At 42.5% G+C, this 16,436-nt stretch overlaps 1 protein-coding gene across 46 annotated transcripts in view; it reads right to left on the minus strand.

The window, feature by feature from the left end:
• COL23A1 (collagen type XXIII alpha 1 chain) overlaps positions 1 to 16,436 on the minus strand; it is a 310,455-nt gene that overhangs the window by 15,076 nt on the left and 278,943 nt on the right. For 4 of the 46 annotated variants that reach the window (XM_081851390.1, XM_081851391.1, XM_081851382.1 and 1 more), the window contains exons 5-33: positions 15,872 to 15,916; positions 15,439 to 15,501; positions 15,286 to 15,348; positions 15,132 to 15,194; positions 14,978 to 15,040; positions 14,825 to 14,887; positions 14,671 to 14,733; positions 14,517 to 14,579; positions 14,364 to 14,426; positions 14,208 to 14,270; positions 14,054 to 14,116; positions 13,902 to 13,964; positions 13,748 to 13,810; positions 13,591 to 13,653; positions 13,436 to 13,498; positions 13,286 to 13,348; positions 13,132 to 13,194; positions 11,115 to 11,177; positions 10,963 to 11,025; positions 10,634 to 10,696; positions 10,480 to 10,542; positions 10,326 to 10,388; positions 6,915 to 6,959; positions 5,741 to 5,818; positions 4,162 to 4,215; positions 3,477 to 3,521; positions 2,594 to 2,683; positions 1,334 to 1,423; positions 88 to 138 (exon numbers count right to left, since the gene is read on the minus strand). In XM_081851390.1, coding sequence (XP_081707516.1) covers positions 88 to 138; positions 1,334 to 1,423; positions 2,594 to 2,683; positions 3,477 to 3,521; positions 4,162 to 4,215; positions 5,741 to 5,818; positions 6,915 to 6,959; positions 10,326 to 10,388; positions 10,480 to 10,542; positions 10,634 to 10,696; positions 10,963 to 11,025; positions 11,115 to 11,177; positions 13,132 to 13,194; positions 13,286 to 13,348; positions 13,436 to 13,498; positions 13,591 to 13,653; positions 13,748 to 13,810; positions 13,902 to 13,964; positions 14,054 to 14,116; positions 14,208 to 14,270; positions 14,364 to 14,426; positions 14,517 to 14,579; positions 14,671 to 14,733; positions 14,825 to 14,887; positions 14,978 to 15,040; positions 15,132 to 15,194; positions 15,286 to 15,348; positions 15,439 to 15,501; positions 15,872 to 15,916 — 1,821 coding nt within the window. The remainder of the gene's footprint in view (positions 1 to 87; positions 139 to 1,333; positions 1,424 to 2,593; positions 2,684 to 3,476; positions 3,522 to 4,161; positions 4,216 to 5,740; positions 5,819 to 6,914; positions 6,960 to 10,325; positions 10,389 to 10,479; positions 10,543 to 10,633; positions 10,697 to 10,962; positions 11,026 to 11,114; positions 11,178 to 13,131; positions 13,195 to 13,285; positions 13,349 to 13,435; positions 13,499 to 13,590; positions 13,654 to 13,747; positions 13,811 to 13,901; positions 13,965 to 14,053; positions 14,117 to 14,207; positions 14,271 to 14,363; positions 14,427 to 14,516; positions 14,580 to 14,670; positions 14,734 to 14,824; positions 14,888 to 14,977; positions 15,041 to 15,131; positions 15,195 to 15,285; positions 15,349 to 15,438; positions 15,502 to 15,871; positions 15,917 to 16,436) is intronic. The other 42 variants (XM_081851422.1, XM_081851424.1, XM_081851393.1 and 39 more) reach the window with 41 other exon arrangements.

Raw genomic sequence — 16,436 nt, forward strand, 5'->3', positions numbered from 1 at the left:
TGAACATTTCTTAATGGCGATATAAATATGAATGAAATAGAACAGATAAACGGAACATACGTCTCTCTCAGTATGTTTACAACTTACAAGATCCTTCTCACAGGGAGCGCCAGGTTCTCCTTTTGGTCCATCAATGCCCTAAATAGTAAAAAGAAATAGTCTGGTGTCTGAGGATGTATTTTAAGATATAAAGTTTGTGGAATAAGAAGTTTGTGGTGGGGATTCTCTTTATCTAAACTAACCTACAAACCTATTAATTTTCGGTGGGAGTTTTTCCTTGCAGGGCTGAACTTTTCTTGGCTCTGATATTGTGTCAGTAACAGGCAAATGGAAGGTGAATTATTTCCCCTATGCCTGGCAATTCCAGCTGAGCTGTGCTAGGAAATAGTAGGCAGCATGACAGCACTGTAAATGGCTATATACAATGTGCTTGTTACTCTTCATGTTTCTTGTAGAAAGTCCCATCTATATAAACTGCTATCAACCACTTCTTCATAGCGAGATCTCATGCGGATGTCTATGCACCTGCAACCCATGTCTGTGAGGCCAGTCACATGGCTCCTTCCCACCCAGTCACAACCCTCACTCCCAGGAAGGACTCAAAACAATTCACCTCCCTAATTTTACTCCAGGATTCAGGTTCATAACACTTCAGAAAAGTAGTCCCCATCCTGCTAGCATATGAATAAAGCCTCAAATGATTAAGACACAGTGTTATCTAAAGAGTCACCTGTACCTGCCTGAGCTTGCCAATAAAACTAACTTTGGAGGCAAGAGCCATTAGACTGTCAGGTAACGGGGAAAAGACTCTCTTCTATGCTTTTGGAACTCCCCACTCCAGGGAGCTAAGTGTGGTTTAATAACTGCTAGTCTTTTAAAAACCTCTGAAGACACATTTATAGAAGTCTGTGTGGGTTGAATTGTGCTGCACTTTTTCACGCAACGCACAGATAAAACATGGTAATTGCTCACACAAGAGGCAGTGACGGCCACTAACTCAAATGGCTTTAAAATATGAGTAGAACAACATATGGAGGAAACAGCTATCAACTGCTACTAGCTAGTGTATCTATGCTCTTCCTCCACTGTCAGAGGCAGCATGAGGTGAAGAGATTCACAAGTGGAATCGAGCTGGACACTCAGAGAACAGAATGCTCGAGTCTGGACTTAGATGGGCCTTTGGCCTGATCGAGCGAGGCTTATGTTTCTCTTTCTTATGCTTATGCTCTTAAGCCCCTGATATATAATACACACAAGTGAAAATTAACTTTTTTCTGGTAATTAGCATCTATGACAACCGTCTAGTCCCAAATTATGTTGAAGACAGACATACCGGTGAACCAGACAAGCCCATTTCTCCTGTCTCTCCTCTCTCCCCCGCTATTCCAGGGTTTCCTTGGTCTCCTTTCAATCCTTTCGGACCCTACAATGTAAAGGAACAGCATGTTTCCCCCCCTCATCACCAGACAGATTCAGAGTTATGAACACACACATTCTGCACATGCCCACCCAAAGTAGCCCTCCATATTCAGTAGTCTGCGAACTCTGAAAAGGGGTTGGCGGACTTTGCAAGGGAAAATCAGGTCAGTATTATACACATATACTGACAGACACTTTTCTTTAACAGGTTTCTACAAGCTAAAATTAATAATTTCCTAATACAGCCTGCTAGAAAACATCTGTCAGCCCACAAAACATATGTAAATGGTAGGTGCTGAATGGAAGCACCAGAAAGCTCTTTTATTAAAAGAACTGATACTCACAGCAGACAAGTGGACAACAGAGTCACTTACTGTTACTTTGAAATGTAATTTGCTCAAGTAACAACCTACATCTATCACCCCAGTCCCCTAACAAATACCCTTTTCCATTATGAGTGCAGATGCAGCAATAGAATGAATGCTGTGGGAACACAGAGGGTGGTATTTTACAAGAGCATAACCAATTAAATGAATGGACCTAACTCAGCCATGTTCCATAATTTCAATGGGTCTCCTCTGAGTAAACCTTAGTTGAACACCACCCATAAACACAAATGCAGATTTTTAAACTGAAGGATAGAATTTGAGGGGAGGGTGTTTTGCCAAAAGAAGTCACAGGAACTTTAAAAAGAAAAGAAACCTCAGGCTGCTTGTTACCTATCAGATTGCACATCTTGTCCAGATACTCGCTGAGTTAGTGGGATGTGCAAAAACCTGGGGAGCCAAAATAGAACAGAAAGAGGAGACAGGCTGGACACAAATCCTGCTAGTGAACAGATGCTGAGAACTGCAGCAGCTGATGCCACCCTGACTGAGGGCAAAGTGGCCATTCCAGGCTCCAGCCAAAAAAGGGCCTACTGATCTCTTTAAAGTGTGGACCATGACTTTCTCAGGGAGCCTCTGTGAGGAGGCTCTATTTAGGAATCTAACCTTGTTTTCCAAGCAGCTTTATGAATTCCTTCAGGAATCTCCCCACCCCTCAGGTTATCAGAGACGCTACAGCAGGCACTTATGCACCCATTTCCCATAGTGTGTATGTGATGCACTTTGTATACCAAACAACTGTATCTGTGAAAACAGTATTTAGTAATATATATTGAAAACAGACATACTGGGAGACCACTCATGCCAACATCTCCTTTCTCTCCTTTTTGTCCTATGAGTCCGGAGCTTCCTTGGTCTCCTTTCGAACCTTTAGGACCCTGTAATTTTAAGGGGTGGTGGTGGAATGTAAGATAATTGGGTTTTAATCAATAGTATTCATTATTTTCCAGTGTTACTCTGTTAGAATATTTTGATTGTGTTAGAGGAACTGCTGACAATCAAACACTGATTAAGAATTGGGATGGAATTTAATAGATCAGGTGGATGTGACCACTTCAAAGCACAGGAAACTTCAATAAAGATTCGGACATGCACACACTCATCCTGGACACAACAATCTTAAGTATTTATTTTTAATTAGATGTAAATTAAATTACTGACTGCAATAATTTGATCATGTATCGTGGAGGGGTGCTTAATAAAGACTCGGATGGAAAGATGCAACATAGGATAATGGCACTGCCTTCCCTCTCTGTGCTCAGGAATGATTGGAGGGTGGAGCAGAGCTTTAGTTCCGGTGGCCTGAACACTTTATTTGGGAAATGACAATCAGGTGTGAACCTCATAGAGACGAAATCATATCAAAATTAAAACCATTGCAATTAATATATATATATTTACAATTATTGTCTCTGTATTCCACACACACACACACACACACACACACAAACATGCCATGCAGATTAAAAATTAGTAGGTTGTCAAGGATATGGAATGGTTGGAAAAACTGCAGGATGAAGAGTTTGCAATTTGCCTATATTTGCCTCTGAAGACTGCATGCATTCCAACCACTTTAGTAACTCTCAAACATTTAATAGGTAGTTTCAGCCTATTACAGAACTTTAGTCACACAACTGAATGCAAATTTATTAATAATGCTCCTGGCCACACCTTCTCTCCATCAACTCCAGGCGGGCCAGGCAATCCAAGTTCCCCCTGGAACAAAAAAACGGGATAAATCAGAGCAATGACCGCATCATGAATCTAACCAATAAAAATCTTTTTCCCTTCCCCCAAAGAACTATATATTGCAGTACTCAATATTTTAAAGGTGCATGATTAATGTTACATATTTCAAGGGAAGTGTCAAATTTATTTAAGCCAAGACAAAGCCCTATACCGCTTGTGACCTGGTGACTTTTCAACAAACCTTCCAAATGGAGATTAAACTAGGTCAGCCCTAGAGGATCTTCAGCCAGCATGTGGGCTAGCTGATCAATCAATTCATGCCTAATGCCATTGCCAACACTGTTTTATCTGGAACCAATAAAATTGTGGCTTAATTTGAATCCAACACTTGTCTCTTGCTTCCTTTGCCATCTGCACATCCCACCATGGTCTCACTACGCCTGGGCCCACAAACAAGTGATTATAGACACTTGTTAAAATTCTTCTCCCTTTGCTAATCTTTGAAACTTTGAACACGTTACCCATCACTCTGACTCCCCCAAAGTTATCCAAGGGGATATGCCATGAACAGAAGATTCACATATAAACCAAGCTCAGTGTTGCCAAGCAGGTACTGAGTACAGTACAGAACAAAATACATTTTATGTAAAAGGGAGTAAAACCCAACCTTTGGTCCTGGAGCTCCTTGGGGGCCTGGGGGCCCTTGGGGACCTGGCGGGCCCTGGAACAAAAGACAGCAAATTATCTGTTAACTGCTGTTAATACAAGCATTTTGAATTAACAGAGAAGAAAAACAACTGGCAACAAAATCTACGGTTAGCAGGTAATCTAGTTTCCAATTTAAATCCATCTTCCATAATGCAGATAATTTCCCCAAGAGGCTAGGAAGGGGATGATCAGAAACAATAGAGAAAGGTGGGAAGTGGCTCCATGATCCCCTGCTGCTTTTTCTGCCAGTCTCCAAAGGAGTCTTCAGAATTCTCAACCATTAGAGCACAGCTACAGTTTCCCCTACAGATGACTAGAGCAACACATAGCTGGGAAAGAGGACATTAAGATGGGAGTTCTGCCATCTTAATGTAATGATGATGGGAATAGTGAGCCAAACGTAAGCACTCTTAAAACCCACTGATTTCAACATGAAATGTGAAGCATGTTTTCAAAATAATGCCTAATGCAATTTTAAAGAAGCAAGCCAGAAACTATGAAACAAAGCAATTAAACGCATTCATTACTTGATTATCACTGTGTCTGACATCATGCTGCCAATGTCATTATTTTGTTAACAGAAATCAAATGTTTGGTAGAAAATTTCTGAGAACCATGATCAAAAAATCTAAAGCAGAAAAGCCACATGCTAGGCCATTAAAAACATTAAATCCACACAGGCATCTGGCACATAACAATTTTACCGTCAATCTGACTTTCCCTGCAGCCTGTTATAAAACAGTTAGAATAGTTTTCAAATGTATTAAGAATTAAATATTTATGCTATTCAAATACTTTTCCAATTGAAAAGACCATCATCTAAACATTTTTTATTGTTGAGAACATTATTATATAACCCCCCCATTTGATCTGAAAGGACAAACTGAAATTCTACCCCAATCAGTCTCCTTGCAGTCATTATGGAAGTTACAACCCGCTAAGTAACAAAGAGCTGCTTATTTCATTTGTGAGTCACTCCCACCAGATGTGCCTGAATTTGCCTACAGCTGTTTCTAGTGGTTTCTAAAAACAGTTTTGATGGTCACCACACTGAACAGCTTAGCTGCTTTTGACCTATTCAGAAACAACATAGATACCACTATAGGCACAAATTATTGCACTAGCATGAACTGTATAAGGGATTCCACATTTGATTCTCACTTCCTTCCAGAGCATCCATCCTTGTCATAACATTTCTCTTTCAAGGTCCATTGCCCTTGATTGTCCCTTGCTTTTGATGACAGATTTGGTGATGGAGTTGTAGCAAAAAGCTCTGGCAACATGGACAGTTAGCTATGGCTTCTGTGGACCATGCCCAAATTCCTCAAACTGGCTTTTATGTTGGACTTTTGATTCTTATTTGAGTATCAATCTTGCCATCATGTCCTTTGTAGGCTTTCCAAAGATGGGAAACAGGACACTGAGCCAAATCACCCTTTGGTCTGATGTATCAGGGCTCATCTAATGTTACTAAAATTTAGTGCCACTTCATGTTGAAGCAAATTGTATAATTATTACATTATTATCATAAAAGTTACCTTGAGAGCTTCCAAGATTCTACCATCGTAGTCAATTACTACTGTATCACCCTGTTCTCCTTTCAGGCCTGGAGGACCCTACAAAGAAAAGAAAAGGTAATTCTAAACTTTATGGGAATAGAAATAATTTTCTGCTTTTCACATGCTATTAAGAAGTCACAGTAAATTCTAGTTTCATACTTAAATACGGTGCTTTAATTGCTACAGTCTAGATAATAACTGTTCACTGGATGAAAGTGGAATAAACCACCTATGCTGTGACAGTCCCATTAAGGCCCATTGGGTACTGGAGGTCCTACTCTTAGAGCCATCATTAGTTAAGATAACCTTGGCAGATGCTTTTGCAGTAGTAGCAACACAACTACGGAATTCCTCCACCAGGGAAATCCTCCAAGCACACTCTCAATGTCATGAGCTATGAAAATATTTTTATTCCTCTATGCTTTGGCACAACAATCCTATGCTTGTCTACTCAGAAGTAAATAAGAAGTCAGATTCCAAAGGAGTTTATTCAAAGGAAAGCAGCTATAGGGCTGCAGCCAAACAGTGCAATTTTCTATGTATGTCTACTCAGTAGTAAATCCCCTTTGAGTTCAATGATGGAACCACCCAGTTAAGCGTGTCTAGGGCTGCAGTCTAAATCTTACTGTCTCTTCACACATCTTGCACCCACCTCCATTTCTGTTGGACCTTTTCTCTTAAGCCCCCAGCCACCACCCCCCGGCTCCAGCCTCGCAGGTGGAGCCAAACACCATAAATAACTGCCCCCTCCTCCTGGATCAGTCTCCTGCCCTCTTCTCTCTGCAATCAGAGAACTGCCAGTCCCTGACAATGATTCATGACGTAGGTCCTGGAGCAAAATGATTCGAGTGCACTTCTATATGGAAGGCAGAGATGTCATAGCACATGGAACCTCCCTTTGAGGTTTTCAATGGCCTATAAAAGTCAAAACTAGTACCCAACCCATTTTATAAGTCCACACACAAATGTCAAAGACTGAAATCCAAGGAAACTATTTTCTACTCCAGAATATTTATACTGATTGTATTCTTGCCAACGGGGAAAATCTCTAGCTTTTGCATAGTTAATTTATTTTCCACAAATCTCACAGTGTATTCTTTCAGCTTGAGTGTTTATTTTAGGGAGCTAAAGAAAGAACAAAAGTAATTCATACCCTTGGCCCCATGTGTCCATCTGCTCCTCTTTCACCAGGTTCACCCTGAAAACAAATGTTTGTTACTCTAAAATATTGATTCAGAGACAAGATACGTCACATATCTATGTGTCTTGAGGAGCACAGCATAAGCAATAGCAGGCTTAAAAGACCTTCACACAATCCAGCTGCAAAACAAATCAGCCAAATCAGATACAAGATAATAAAACTGCCCTGCAGGTTTTAGTGTAACAATATGCACACCACACTGCTGCAAAACCAACTAACTTTTGAACAAGAAATTAGCCTGGCATATAAAATTAATCATGTCATGATTATACTTTTGCTTTCACATATTGTATTTTGTGCTTGCATGGTTTACACTGTCAAATATTTCTTCTTGTAATCTCTGTAGTTTATGAAAAATTAACATGGCAAGTAGCAAAAAGACACTCTAGCACGTCAAATCTTTATAAATTAAGATAGTTGCCACATTTACTATAGGTATTCTGAATAAAGAGGAAGCTAAGTTTGATGCAGACTTCATGAAATACAGATCAGCTCCAAAGGATTAGCAACTTGTTTAAATGGATGTAGCACAAACAAATGTTTCCTTTTCTCCACTTCAAGACGGAGACTCATGAAAAATTACATAATCAATACTAAAATGTTTTATCATGGAATGAACAAAGAGGCAATTAAAAGAACACTCTTTTCCCATCTTCCTAACTGATTGAACAGAGAAGCATACCAATGAATGTTGCACTGGTTCAAGCCATACATTTTTGCCTCCTCTCTGCTGGCTTGCTCCACTTCCTCCTTCAGTGGGGAAAAGCTAATAAATTCGGCTGGGTGGGTGCTTCAGAAAGCAAGAAAGGTCTCACCATTATGGTCATGTGTCAGGGGCATCTAGCTCAATGCAGTTGGCCAGTTTACTGTTTTATCATTTCATATCATACCTATCTTCTTTCCTGGAAGACTGAAAAAGTAGGAGGCTTAAATGAGACTTGCTGTTCCTACAGTAATGCAGTTCTTTGTGCATCATGGCAGGTTTTTAAAAATGCAAATTGTAATTGCTTGGTGGGCAGGATAATTACCAGAGGCAATATGGAGAGGGAATTTAATTCTGCTGTGGTCCAGGGAAAACAATCCTCTTCTGTATCTGGTATTTGATTTCAAAGGAGTTCAGTTGGTTAGAGCCTGGTGCTGATAACGCCAAGTTTGCAAGTGCGATCCCCGTATGGGACAGCTGCATATTCCTGCATTGCAGGGGGTTGGACTAGATGATCCTTAGGGTCCCTTCCAACTCTACAATTCTAGGATTCTATGAATCAAATAGGGATTATCAAAGGTGATTTTCTCAGCCCCTCAGCAGAGGAAGAAAGGGTTAGATTCTTTCTCCATATTAGCTCTGACATTACTAATTATCAACAACCCCCCAAAGCAATTTGCATTGCAAAAAATTTGCAGGTTAAATGCAAATACACTTTTAACTGAAGTCTAGACTAGGCATCCTTCTTAAATGGAGATTATAATTTATTTATATTTCATCTATAGGTCTTCATTTTGCTTTGAGCCTGACATTCAGAATAGAATAGGGGTCACCACCCCTTTTGGATTTGTGGGCACAGTTGCAATCTGAAGAAATTTCAATTTTCCCCCCTCCAAGCCTATTTTTGGGGGGTGGGCAGTGAAAGCAAGAGCACCCCAGCTGCAATCTCCAGAAAGATCCTCCCCACAAAAATCCCTCTATGTTGGACACTGCATTGGTGACCCATGGAACAGAAAATCTTCAGGTAATAAAGAAACCTGCAGCTCATATGATGCAATGCCCTAGAAGAGGCTGATTACAGATACAGTGTGGTGTAGTGGTTAAGAGCGGTGGACTTGTAATCTGGTGAACCGGGTTCGCATCTCGGCTCCTCCACATGCGGCTGCTGGGTGACCTTGGGCTAGTCACACTTCTCTGAAGTCTCTTAGCCTCCCTCACCTCACAGAGTGCTTATTGTGGGGGAGGAAGGGAAAAGGAGATTGTGAGCTGCTTTGAGACTCCTTAGGGCAGTAATAAAGCGGGATATCAAATCCAAACTCTTCTTCTCTCTCTCTCTTTTTTTGGGAAAAGGACTCGCAACTCTTGAAAATATTTCAGTTCTCTATTTTCCTTGGGCTAATGTTATGCTGATCATGCGAAACAAAGATACTTATGCTATTTTACATTCCATCCTGTTTTCATGATACAGTATTTCCAAACTAACCTATTTGCTTCTTCCTGTTACCAGAGCAAATAAACATGCCATCTATGAAATAATGTTGTTTGCTGTAGGGACTTATAAAATTTGTACACTCCGTTGTCATTTCCTGTACTGGTAATCAAATTATTGAATTGCTATGCATTAAATTAATTAGCAGATTCGGGTTTGCGTGTGTGTGTGTGTGTTTTTTTTTTACTCTGCATGTCTTTATGTTAGAATGATTCTACATTTTTTTCCAAAAAAAATTAATGCAGTATTGTTTTTTATCCTATATTAGCAGAGAAAATGAATGTTCTATCTTAATTTGCCTTAATTTGGCAGTTTTTGTTATAATTTAATGATCCCTGTTGTGGAGGACAGAGCTCCATAAGTGCAGGATAAAACATTCAAAGAGCCAGGGTTTGAAGTCATTAGGTGTGGGAAGTTGGATGTGCAGCACCAGAAGCCCTGCTAGCACACTAGCAATTTCTGATAGCTATGTGCCAATACCAGCCAAAGCTCATTCCATCGCCATCCTCCCATGTGGAAATCCAAGTGCATACAGCTCTTTAAACCACACTAGCTGCCCTGCTTTTCAGCATTCGCCATCACATAGACAAAAGGGCTCAAGCTGTCTCACCCATTCAACATGAAACGGAAATTCGTGTGAACCTGGACCTCACCATTTCACAGTAAGCATGCAAATACCCTGCTCTGCACCATTCATGTCTTGTGCGTGTTCCAAAAGTAAAGCATACATCGAGAATCATATTGAAAGGAAGAGACTTGGGAGGGGAAGGAGTTACATAAGAAAAGAAGCAGTTGGGGAGCAGATTAAGCAGGACCCTCCCAACACCTCTCTGATCCAAAATTGTCATCTTCCTCAAACAAAAATGACCACTTGTGTTTTGATGCATACATTTGATTACCATGTTTCATTTTGCTCTCCGTTACCAAGCAGGGTTAATACTAGTCTTGGGCTATGATCCAAGGGAAGTCTTCTATATGTGTAATTTTTCAGCTACAAAAATTTTCTTCAAACGTCTGATAAGCTGCTCCTGAATGTTGGAGAGCATGGCAGTGCAACATCCCATTAGATGTGAGGGGATGCTGCTTTAAATGCAAGTTGCAATTTCATTGCGAATGAAGCATTTTGCATGTTCGTATCCAGACCTTACTATCCTTCCCATTTGATACTTACCTTTGGCCCTGGTAGACCATTTATTCCATTCACTCCTATTGGGCCAACACTTCCTGGTTCTCCCTGTAATGTTTGAAGGAGGTGCAATGGAAAACTCTCAGTTTCTAAGCAGGCCAGGTGCTAGTCTCACTATCCTTTCCAATGTGATACTTACCTTTGGCCCTGGAAGCCCATCTGTGCCTTTCTCTCCTGTTGGGCCAACACTTCCTGGGTCTCCCTGTAATGTTTGAAGGAGGTGCAATGGAAAACTCTCAGTTTCTAAGCAGGCCAGGTGCTAGTCTTACTATTCTTTCCCACGCGCCACTTACCTTTGGCCCTGGTAGACCATCTATGCCTTTGTCTCCTGTCGGGCCAGGGCTTCCGGGTTCTCCCTGAAATGTTTGAAAGAGGTGCAATGGAAAAATTCCAGGGCTGGATCCAGATTCTGCTAGCAGAAGCCCACACAAGGCATTCTACTAGCACAATTTCCTTCCCTCTCCTCCCCCTGTGCCCTGTCATTGGCTGAAGTGGGTGGGAGAACCCCCAGATCAGTGGGGGGAGGGTAGGAGAGGAGAGATTGTTTTGTTAAGCAAGCAGATACGCTTGCATTGATATGAGTGATGCCTAACCTCACTATCCTTTTCCATATGCTGCTTACCTTTGGCCCTGGTAGCCCATCAATGCATTTGTCTCCTACTGAGCCATTGCCTCCTGGTTCTCCCTGTAATATTTGAAAGAGGTGCAATGGAAAACGCAGTTTCTAATCAGGGCATGCGCTAATCTTACTATCCTTTCCCATGCGCTGCTTACCTTTGGCCCTGGTAGACCATCTATGCCTTTCTCTCCTATTGGACCAGGGCTTCCTGGTTCACCCTGCAATGTTTGAAAGAGGTGAAATGGAAAAGTCTCAATTTTTAAGCAGGGCAATAAGACCAGTACAAGCAGCTGGACATCTGGGAGGCTGGGTAAGAAGACTCACCACCACTGCCCTCCTCAGCACTGCCCTCTGTTTCTGTCAGCCTCTTCTGGAGGACAGATGAGGAAGCCAGATGTGAAGCATCTAGTTAAAAGACCATTCTTCTGCTGTACTGTATTTATTGTTTGTTAACTTTCATTTTGTTCTGTACTTAGGCGTTAGGTCTAGAGTATATTTTTGTAATATTGAAGACAGTATATTCTATGTTTCTTGCTGAATTGTTGTTGTGTTTACAAAACTGCTTTCTCCCCAATCAATGTTTTGCAGTTTAATAGGAAAAGGGGAATTTGTTGTAAGCTGCTTTAGGAACAGCTCACTGTGCAAAGGTGCCATATACCGTATTTTTCCCTCTATAACACGCAGATTTTTTCTCCTAAAAAGTAAGGGGAAATGTCTATGCGTGTTATTGAGTGAATGTGTGGTCCCTGGAGCCAACTGGCCCGAGTGCATCAGACATTTTCTTCGAGGGTTGTCTTCGTTGCGGTCAGCAGAAGGCAGGGAAGTGCTTGCTAGGAGGTTTGGCCACTCTGCAGCGCGACTGTGTGTTTGCTAGTGTGTGTGCTTTGTGAGTGTGTGGTTGCCTGTGTGTTTGTTCGCTAGCGTGGGTGCTTGGAGGGAGTGAGAGTGTGACTGACTGCTGCATCTTCTCCTGCAATTTGCCTTTTAAAAAATTGGAAGCAGCGGGGCAGTAAAAACCACCTCCGAAAGCCCCATTTTTCCCTTCTAAGGCTGCAGCTCGGCTTTGGGAGCCCTGAACCCCTGCCTTGTTCTTGAGGGATCTTTGAGGTTTCCCTTTAGCTCTAACCCAGCCCCCTTATTTTACCAGTTTATCTTCATTCTCAGTGTGGTAAACTGATTGCAGTCAGCCACACGTGCGTGCGTTCGAGCCTCCCGAGAGAGAAAGCTGTTGCTTTCCTGCATTCTGCCTCAGGGTCTTACTGCCCACCCTCTTTTGTTTCGTTACTGTGTTTGCTCAAAGGGAACAAAGAGCAGAGAAAACCCCTCCCCTCCAGGCAAGCAGAGGGGAAAGCAGAGCGTCCTTCCTTCTAATTCCTCTCCGTGCTGTGCTCCGGTGGTGGTGGTGGTGGTGGTGGTGCTGCGTCTAGGGACTCGCAGGCAACATGCAGGTGGGGGCGAGAGAGAGAGCTGGCTGGCTTGGGTGGGTGGGTGGGTGGGTGGGTGAACTTTTGCCTTCCTTTGCTCCCTCCGGTAAAACCCCTCTCCTGCATTCTTAGCCAGCTGCTTCTCCGCACACCCCTCTCGGTGCTCCTTGTCCCTTCTATGTTTTTCCTTCCCTCCCCACTTAAAACGTGGTTACAAAGCACGGATCCACACGGATCCTCAGGACCTTTGCATTGGGTCACCCCAAATTCACCATCAGATCAGATAGCAATGATCTGATGCAAAAACAGGGCTGCAATGGTGCAAAAACGTGGTTACAAAGCACGGATCCACATGGATCCTCAGGATCTTTGCATCTGGTCACCCCAAATTCACCATCAGATCACATAGCATGTCCATGGCTACAGCCTGCACCCAAAAAATCACGCACCCACTGTTGCCTGGGGCTGCAATGGTGCAAAAACGTAGTTACAAAGCACAGATCCACATGGATTCCCAGGATTTTTGCATTGGGCTACCCCAAACTCACCGTCAAATCACATGTCTGTGGCCACAGCATGAAGCACAAAAATGATACATCCACTGTTTCATTCAGAATTTTTTTTCTTGTTTTCCTCCTCTAAAAACTATGTGCGTGTTATGGTCAGGTGCGTGTTATCGAGCGAAAAATACGGTACATAAACTTAAATGAACTAAACAATCTGACAATCTTTCCCGTGCTCTGCTTACCTTCGGCCCTGCTAGACCATCTAAGCCTTTCTCTCCCGCTGGGCCAATACTTCCAGGTTCTCCCTATGATGTTTGAAAGAGATGCAGTGGAAAACTCTCAGTTGGTAAGCAGGGCATATGCTAATCTTAGCATTCTTCTCCATGCACTGCTTACCTTAGGCCCTGGTAGCCCATCTATGCCTCTCTCTCCCACTGAGCCAGCGCTTCCTCGTTTTCCCTGTGGTGTTTAAGGAAGGGCAATGGAACTCTCAGTTTCTGAGCAGGTATCATCAAGTCTTAGTATATTTTCTGATGTGCTGCTTACCCTTGCTCCTGGTTGCCCTTTTATGCCTTTTTCCCCAGTCTGACCAATGCTTCCTGGATTTCCCTGTAGTGTTTGAAAGAGGTGCAATGGAAGACTTTAAGTTTTAAAGCAGAGCATGTGCTAAATCTTAGCTGTCATTCCCATGCACTGCTTACCTTTGGCCCTGGTAGCCCATCCATGCCTCTCTCCCCTGTTGGGCCAATGCTTCCCCGGTTTCCCTGTAAATTTTGAAAGAGGGAGAATGGAAAACTCTTGGTTTCTTAGCAGGCTATGTGCTTAGGATCTTGTTATCCTTTCCCATGTAATACCCACCTTTGGCCCTGGTAGACCACTCATGCCTCTTTTTCCCACAGGGCCAATGTTTCCTGGTTCTCCCTGTATTATTTGAAAGAGGTGCAATAGGAAACTCTAAGTTTCTAAGCATGGATTGTGCTAATTTTAGCATTCTTTCCCATGCACTGCTTACCTTTGCCCCTGGTAGACCATCTATGCCTCTCTCCCCTACTGGGCCAGGACTTCCTGCTTCTCCCTACAGTGTTTTAAAAAAGGTGCAATGGAAAACTCTGTTTCTTAACAAGACATGTGCTAGTCTTTTATCAACTCCCATGTGCTCCTTACCATTGGCCCTGGTAGACCATCTATGCCTCTCTCCCCTACTGGGCCAGGACTTCCTGGTTCTCCCTGTAGTGTTTAAAAGAGGTGCAATGGACAACTCTCAGTTGCTCACCAAGGAAAGTGCTAGCCTTTTTATCCTTTCTCATGCACTGCTTACCTTTGCCCCTGGTAGACCATCTATGCCTCTCTCCCCTACTGGGCCAGGACTTCCTGCTTCTCCCTATAGTGTTTTTAAAAAGGTGCAATGGAAAACTCTCAGTTTCTCACCAAGGCAAGCACTAGCTATTTTTATTCTTTCCCATGCACTGCTTACCTTTGGCCCTGGAAGACCATCTATTCCTTTGTCTCCCATTGGGCCAACGCTTCCTTGTTTTCCCTGTAGCATTCAAAAGAAGTGCAAAGAACACACTCATTTTCTAAGAAGGGTGTTCATCAGTTTTACTGTACCATTCAAGAAGATGCTTACCTTTGGCCCTGGTAGACCATCTATTCCTTTTTCTCCTATTGGGCCAACACTTCCTGGTTCTCCCTGTAATGTTTGAAAGAGGTGCAGTGGAAAACTCTCTGCTTTTAAGCAGGCCAGGTGCTAGTCTTACTATTCTTTCCCATGCACCACTTACCTTTGGCCCTGGTAGACCATCTATGCCTTTGTCTCCCATTGGGCCAGGGCTTCCAGGTTCTCCCTGTAGTGTTTAAAAAAGGTGGAGTGGAAAACTCTTAGTTTTTGAGCAAGGCAAGTGCCAGTCTTTTTATGCTTTCCCATGCGCTGCTTACCTTTGGCCCTGGTTTACCGTCTATGCCTTTGTCTCCCATTGGGCCAACGCTTCCTTGTTTTCCCTGTAGCGTTCAAAAGAAGTGCAAAGAACACTCTGATTTTCTAAGAAGGGTGTTCATCAGTTTTACTGTACCATTCAAGAAGATGCTTACCTTTGGCCCTGGTAGACCATCTATTCCTTTTTCTCCTATTGGGCCAACACTTCCTGGTTCTCCCTGTAATGTTTGAAAGAGGTGCAGTGGAAAACTCTCTGCTTTTAAGCAGGCCAGGTGCTAGTCTTACTATTCTTTCCCATGCACCACTTACCTTTGGCCCTGGTAGACCATCTATGCCTTTGTCTCCCATTGGGCCAGGGCTTCCAGGTTCTCCCTGTAGTGTTTAAAAAAGGTGGAGTGGAAAACTCTTAGTTTTTGAGCAAGGCAAGTGCCAGTCTTTTTATGCTTTCCCATGCGCTGCTTACCTTTGGCCCTGGTTTACCGTCTATGCCTTTGTCTCCCATTGGGCCAACGCTTCCTTGTTTTCCCTGTAGCGTTCAAAAGAAGTGCAAAGAACACTCTCATTTTCTAAGAAGGGTGTTCATCAGTTTTACTGTACCATTCAAGAAGATGCTTACCTTTGGCCCTGGTAGTCCTTCATTGCCCTTCTCGCCTATGGGCCCAATACTTCCTTGTTCTCCCTGAGATTAATACAAATTAAGGTGAACATTACAATCTTGCTTTCACCCCAAAGTCCAAATATTGAGCATCCTTCAAAAAGAAGTCAGGCTCTAAATGACAGTCTTTAAACATGGTACAGCTGTTCTGATGGCTATTCAAGCTATTCTTTAAGAATGGTTGAGCCCCATAGGACTACAGTGAAAGGGAAAAACAATCTTTAATTTCTGATTCAGTTTGCTCTGTGTAGTGTAGAATATGACTCTCAATCACCAAATATATTCAGGATTGAAATTTAACACGATCAGCCTGTATGCCAATACTGCATTGATTCTACTTTGTTACCCATAATATATATGATTGGGGGCGGGGAGCTACAAAAAGGAAGTTTACCTTTGGCCCTTGAATCCCTGGTTCTCCTGGGATTCCAGCATCACCCTGATGAAATAGAACACACATAGGTGACACTGAAATACAAAAGTGCATTAAGTTTCCCAGGGTCAATGCTGGCAGAAGCTCAACAGTTCACACTGTAAGCCTAACCAGAAAAGCAACTGCCAAATATTTTTGATCCAGAAGTTGGGACTTAATTTCTAATACTTAATTTCTAACTGTTCAGGAGAGAGAAAGAGAGAGAGATTTAATTTATTAGCTCAGAGTAGTCTTATTTGCGGTGTGGATAAATCATGAAGACATCGTTCATTATCTGTGGAACACACTGAAATGTAATCCTTAAACGTGTTTCCTAAAAATACTGTAGCCATAGGTTATGTGCAGTTCTGAACAGCATGCATTAATAATAAGGTGTTTTCCAACTTGGCCACAGCTACTTGGTGGCCCTTCTAAGGTCCTTTATATGGAAAAGGATATTTAGCTAACACAATCCAAAATAAATACACACATATCCTGCCCCTGACTCAGCTGCCTTGGAGAAATATATACAGATATTTGTTTCTTA

The sequence above is a fragment of the Podarcis erhardii genome, assembly GCF_964252035.2.
Source record: "Podarcis erhardii genome assembly, chromosome: 2".
NCBI lineage: Eukaryota > Metazoa > Chordata > Lepidosauria > Squamata > Lacertidae > Podarcis > Podarcis erhardii.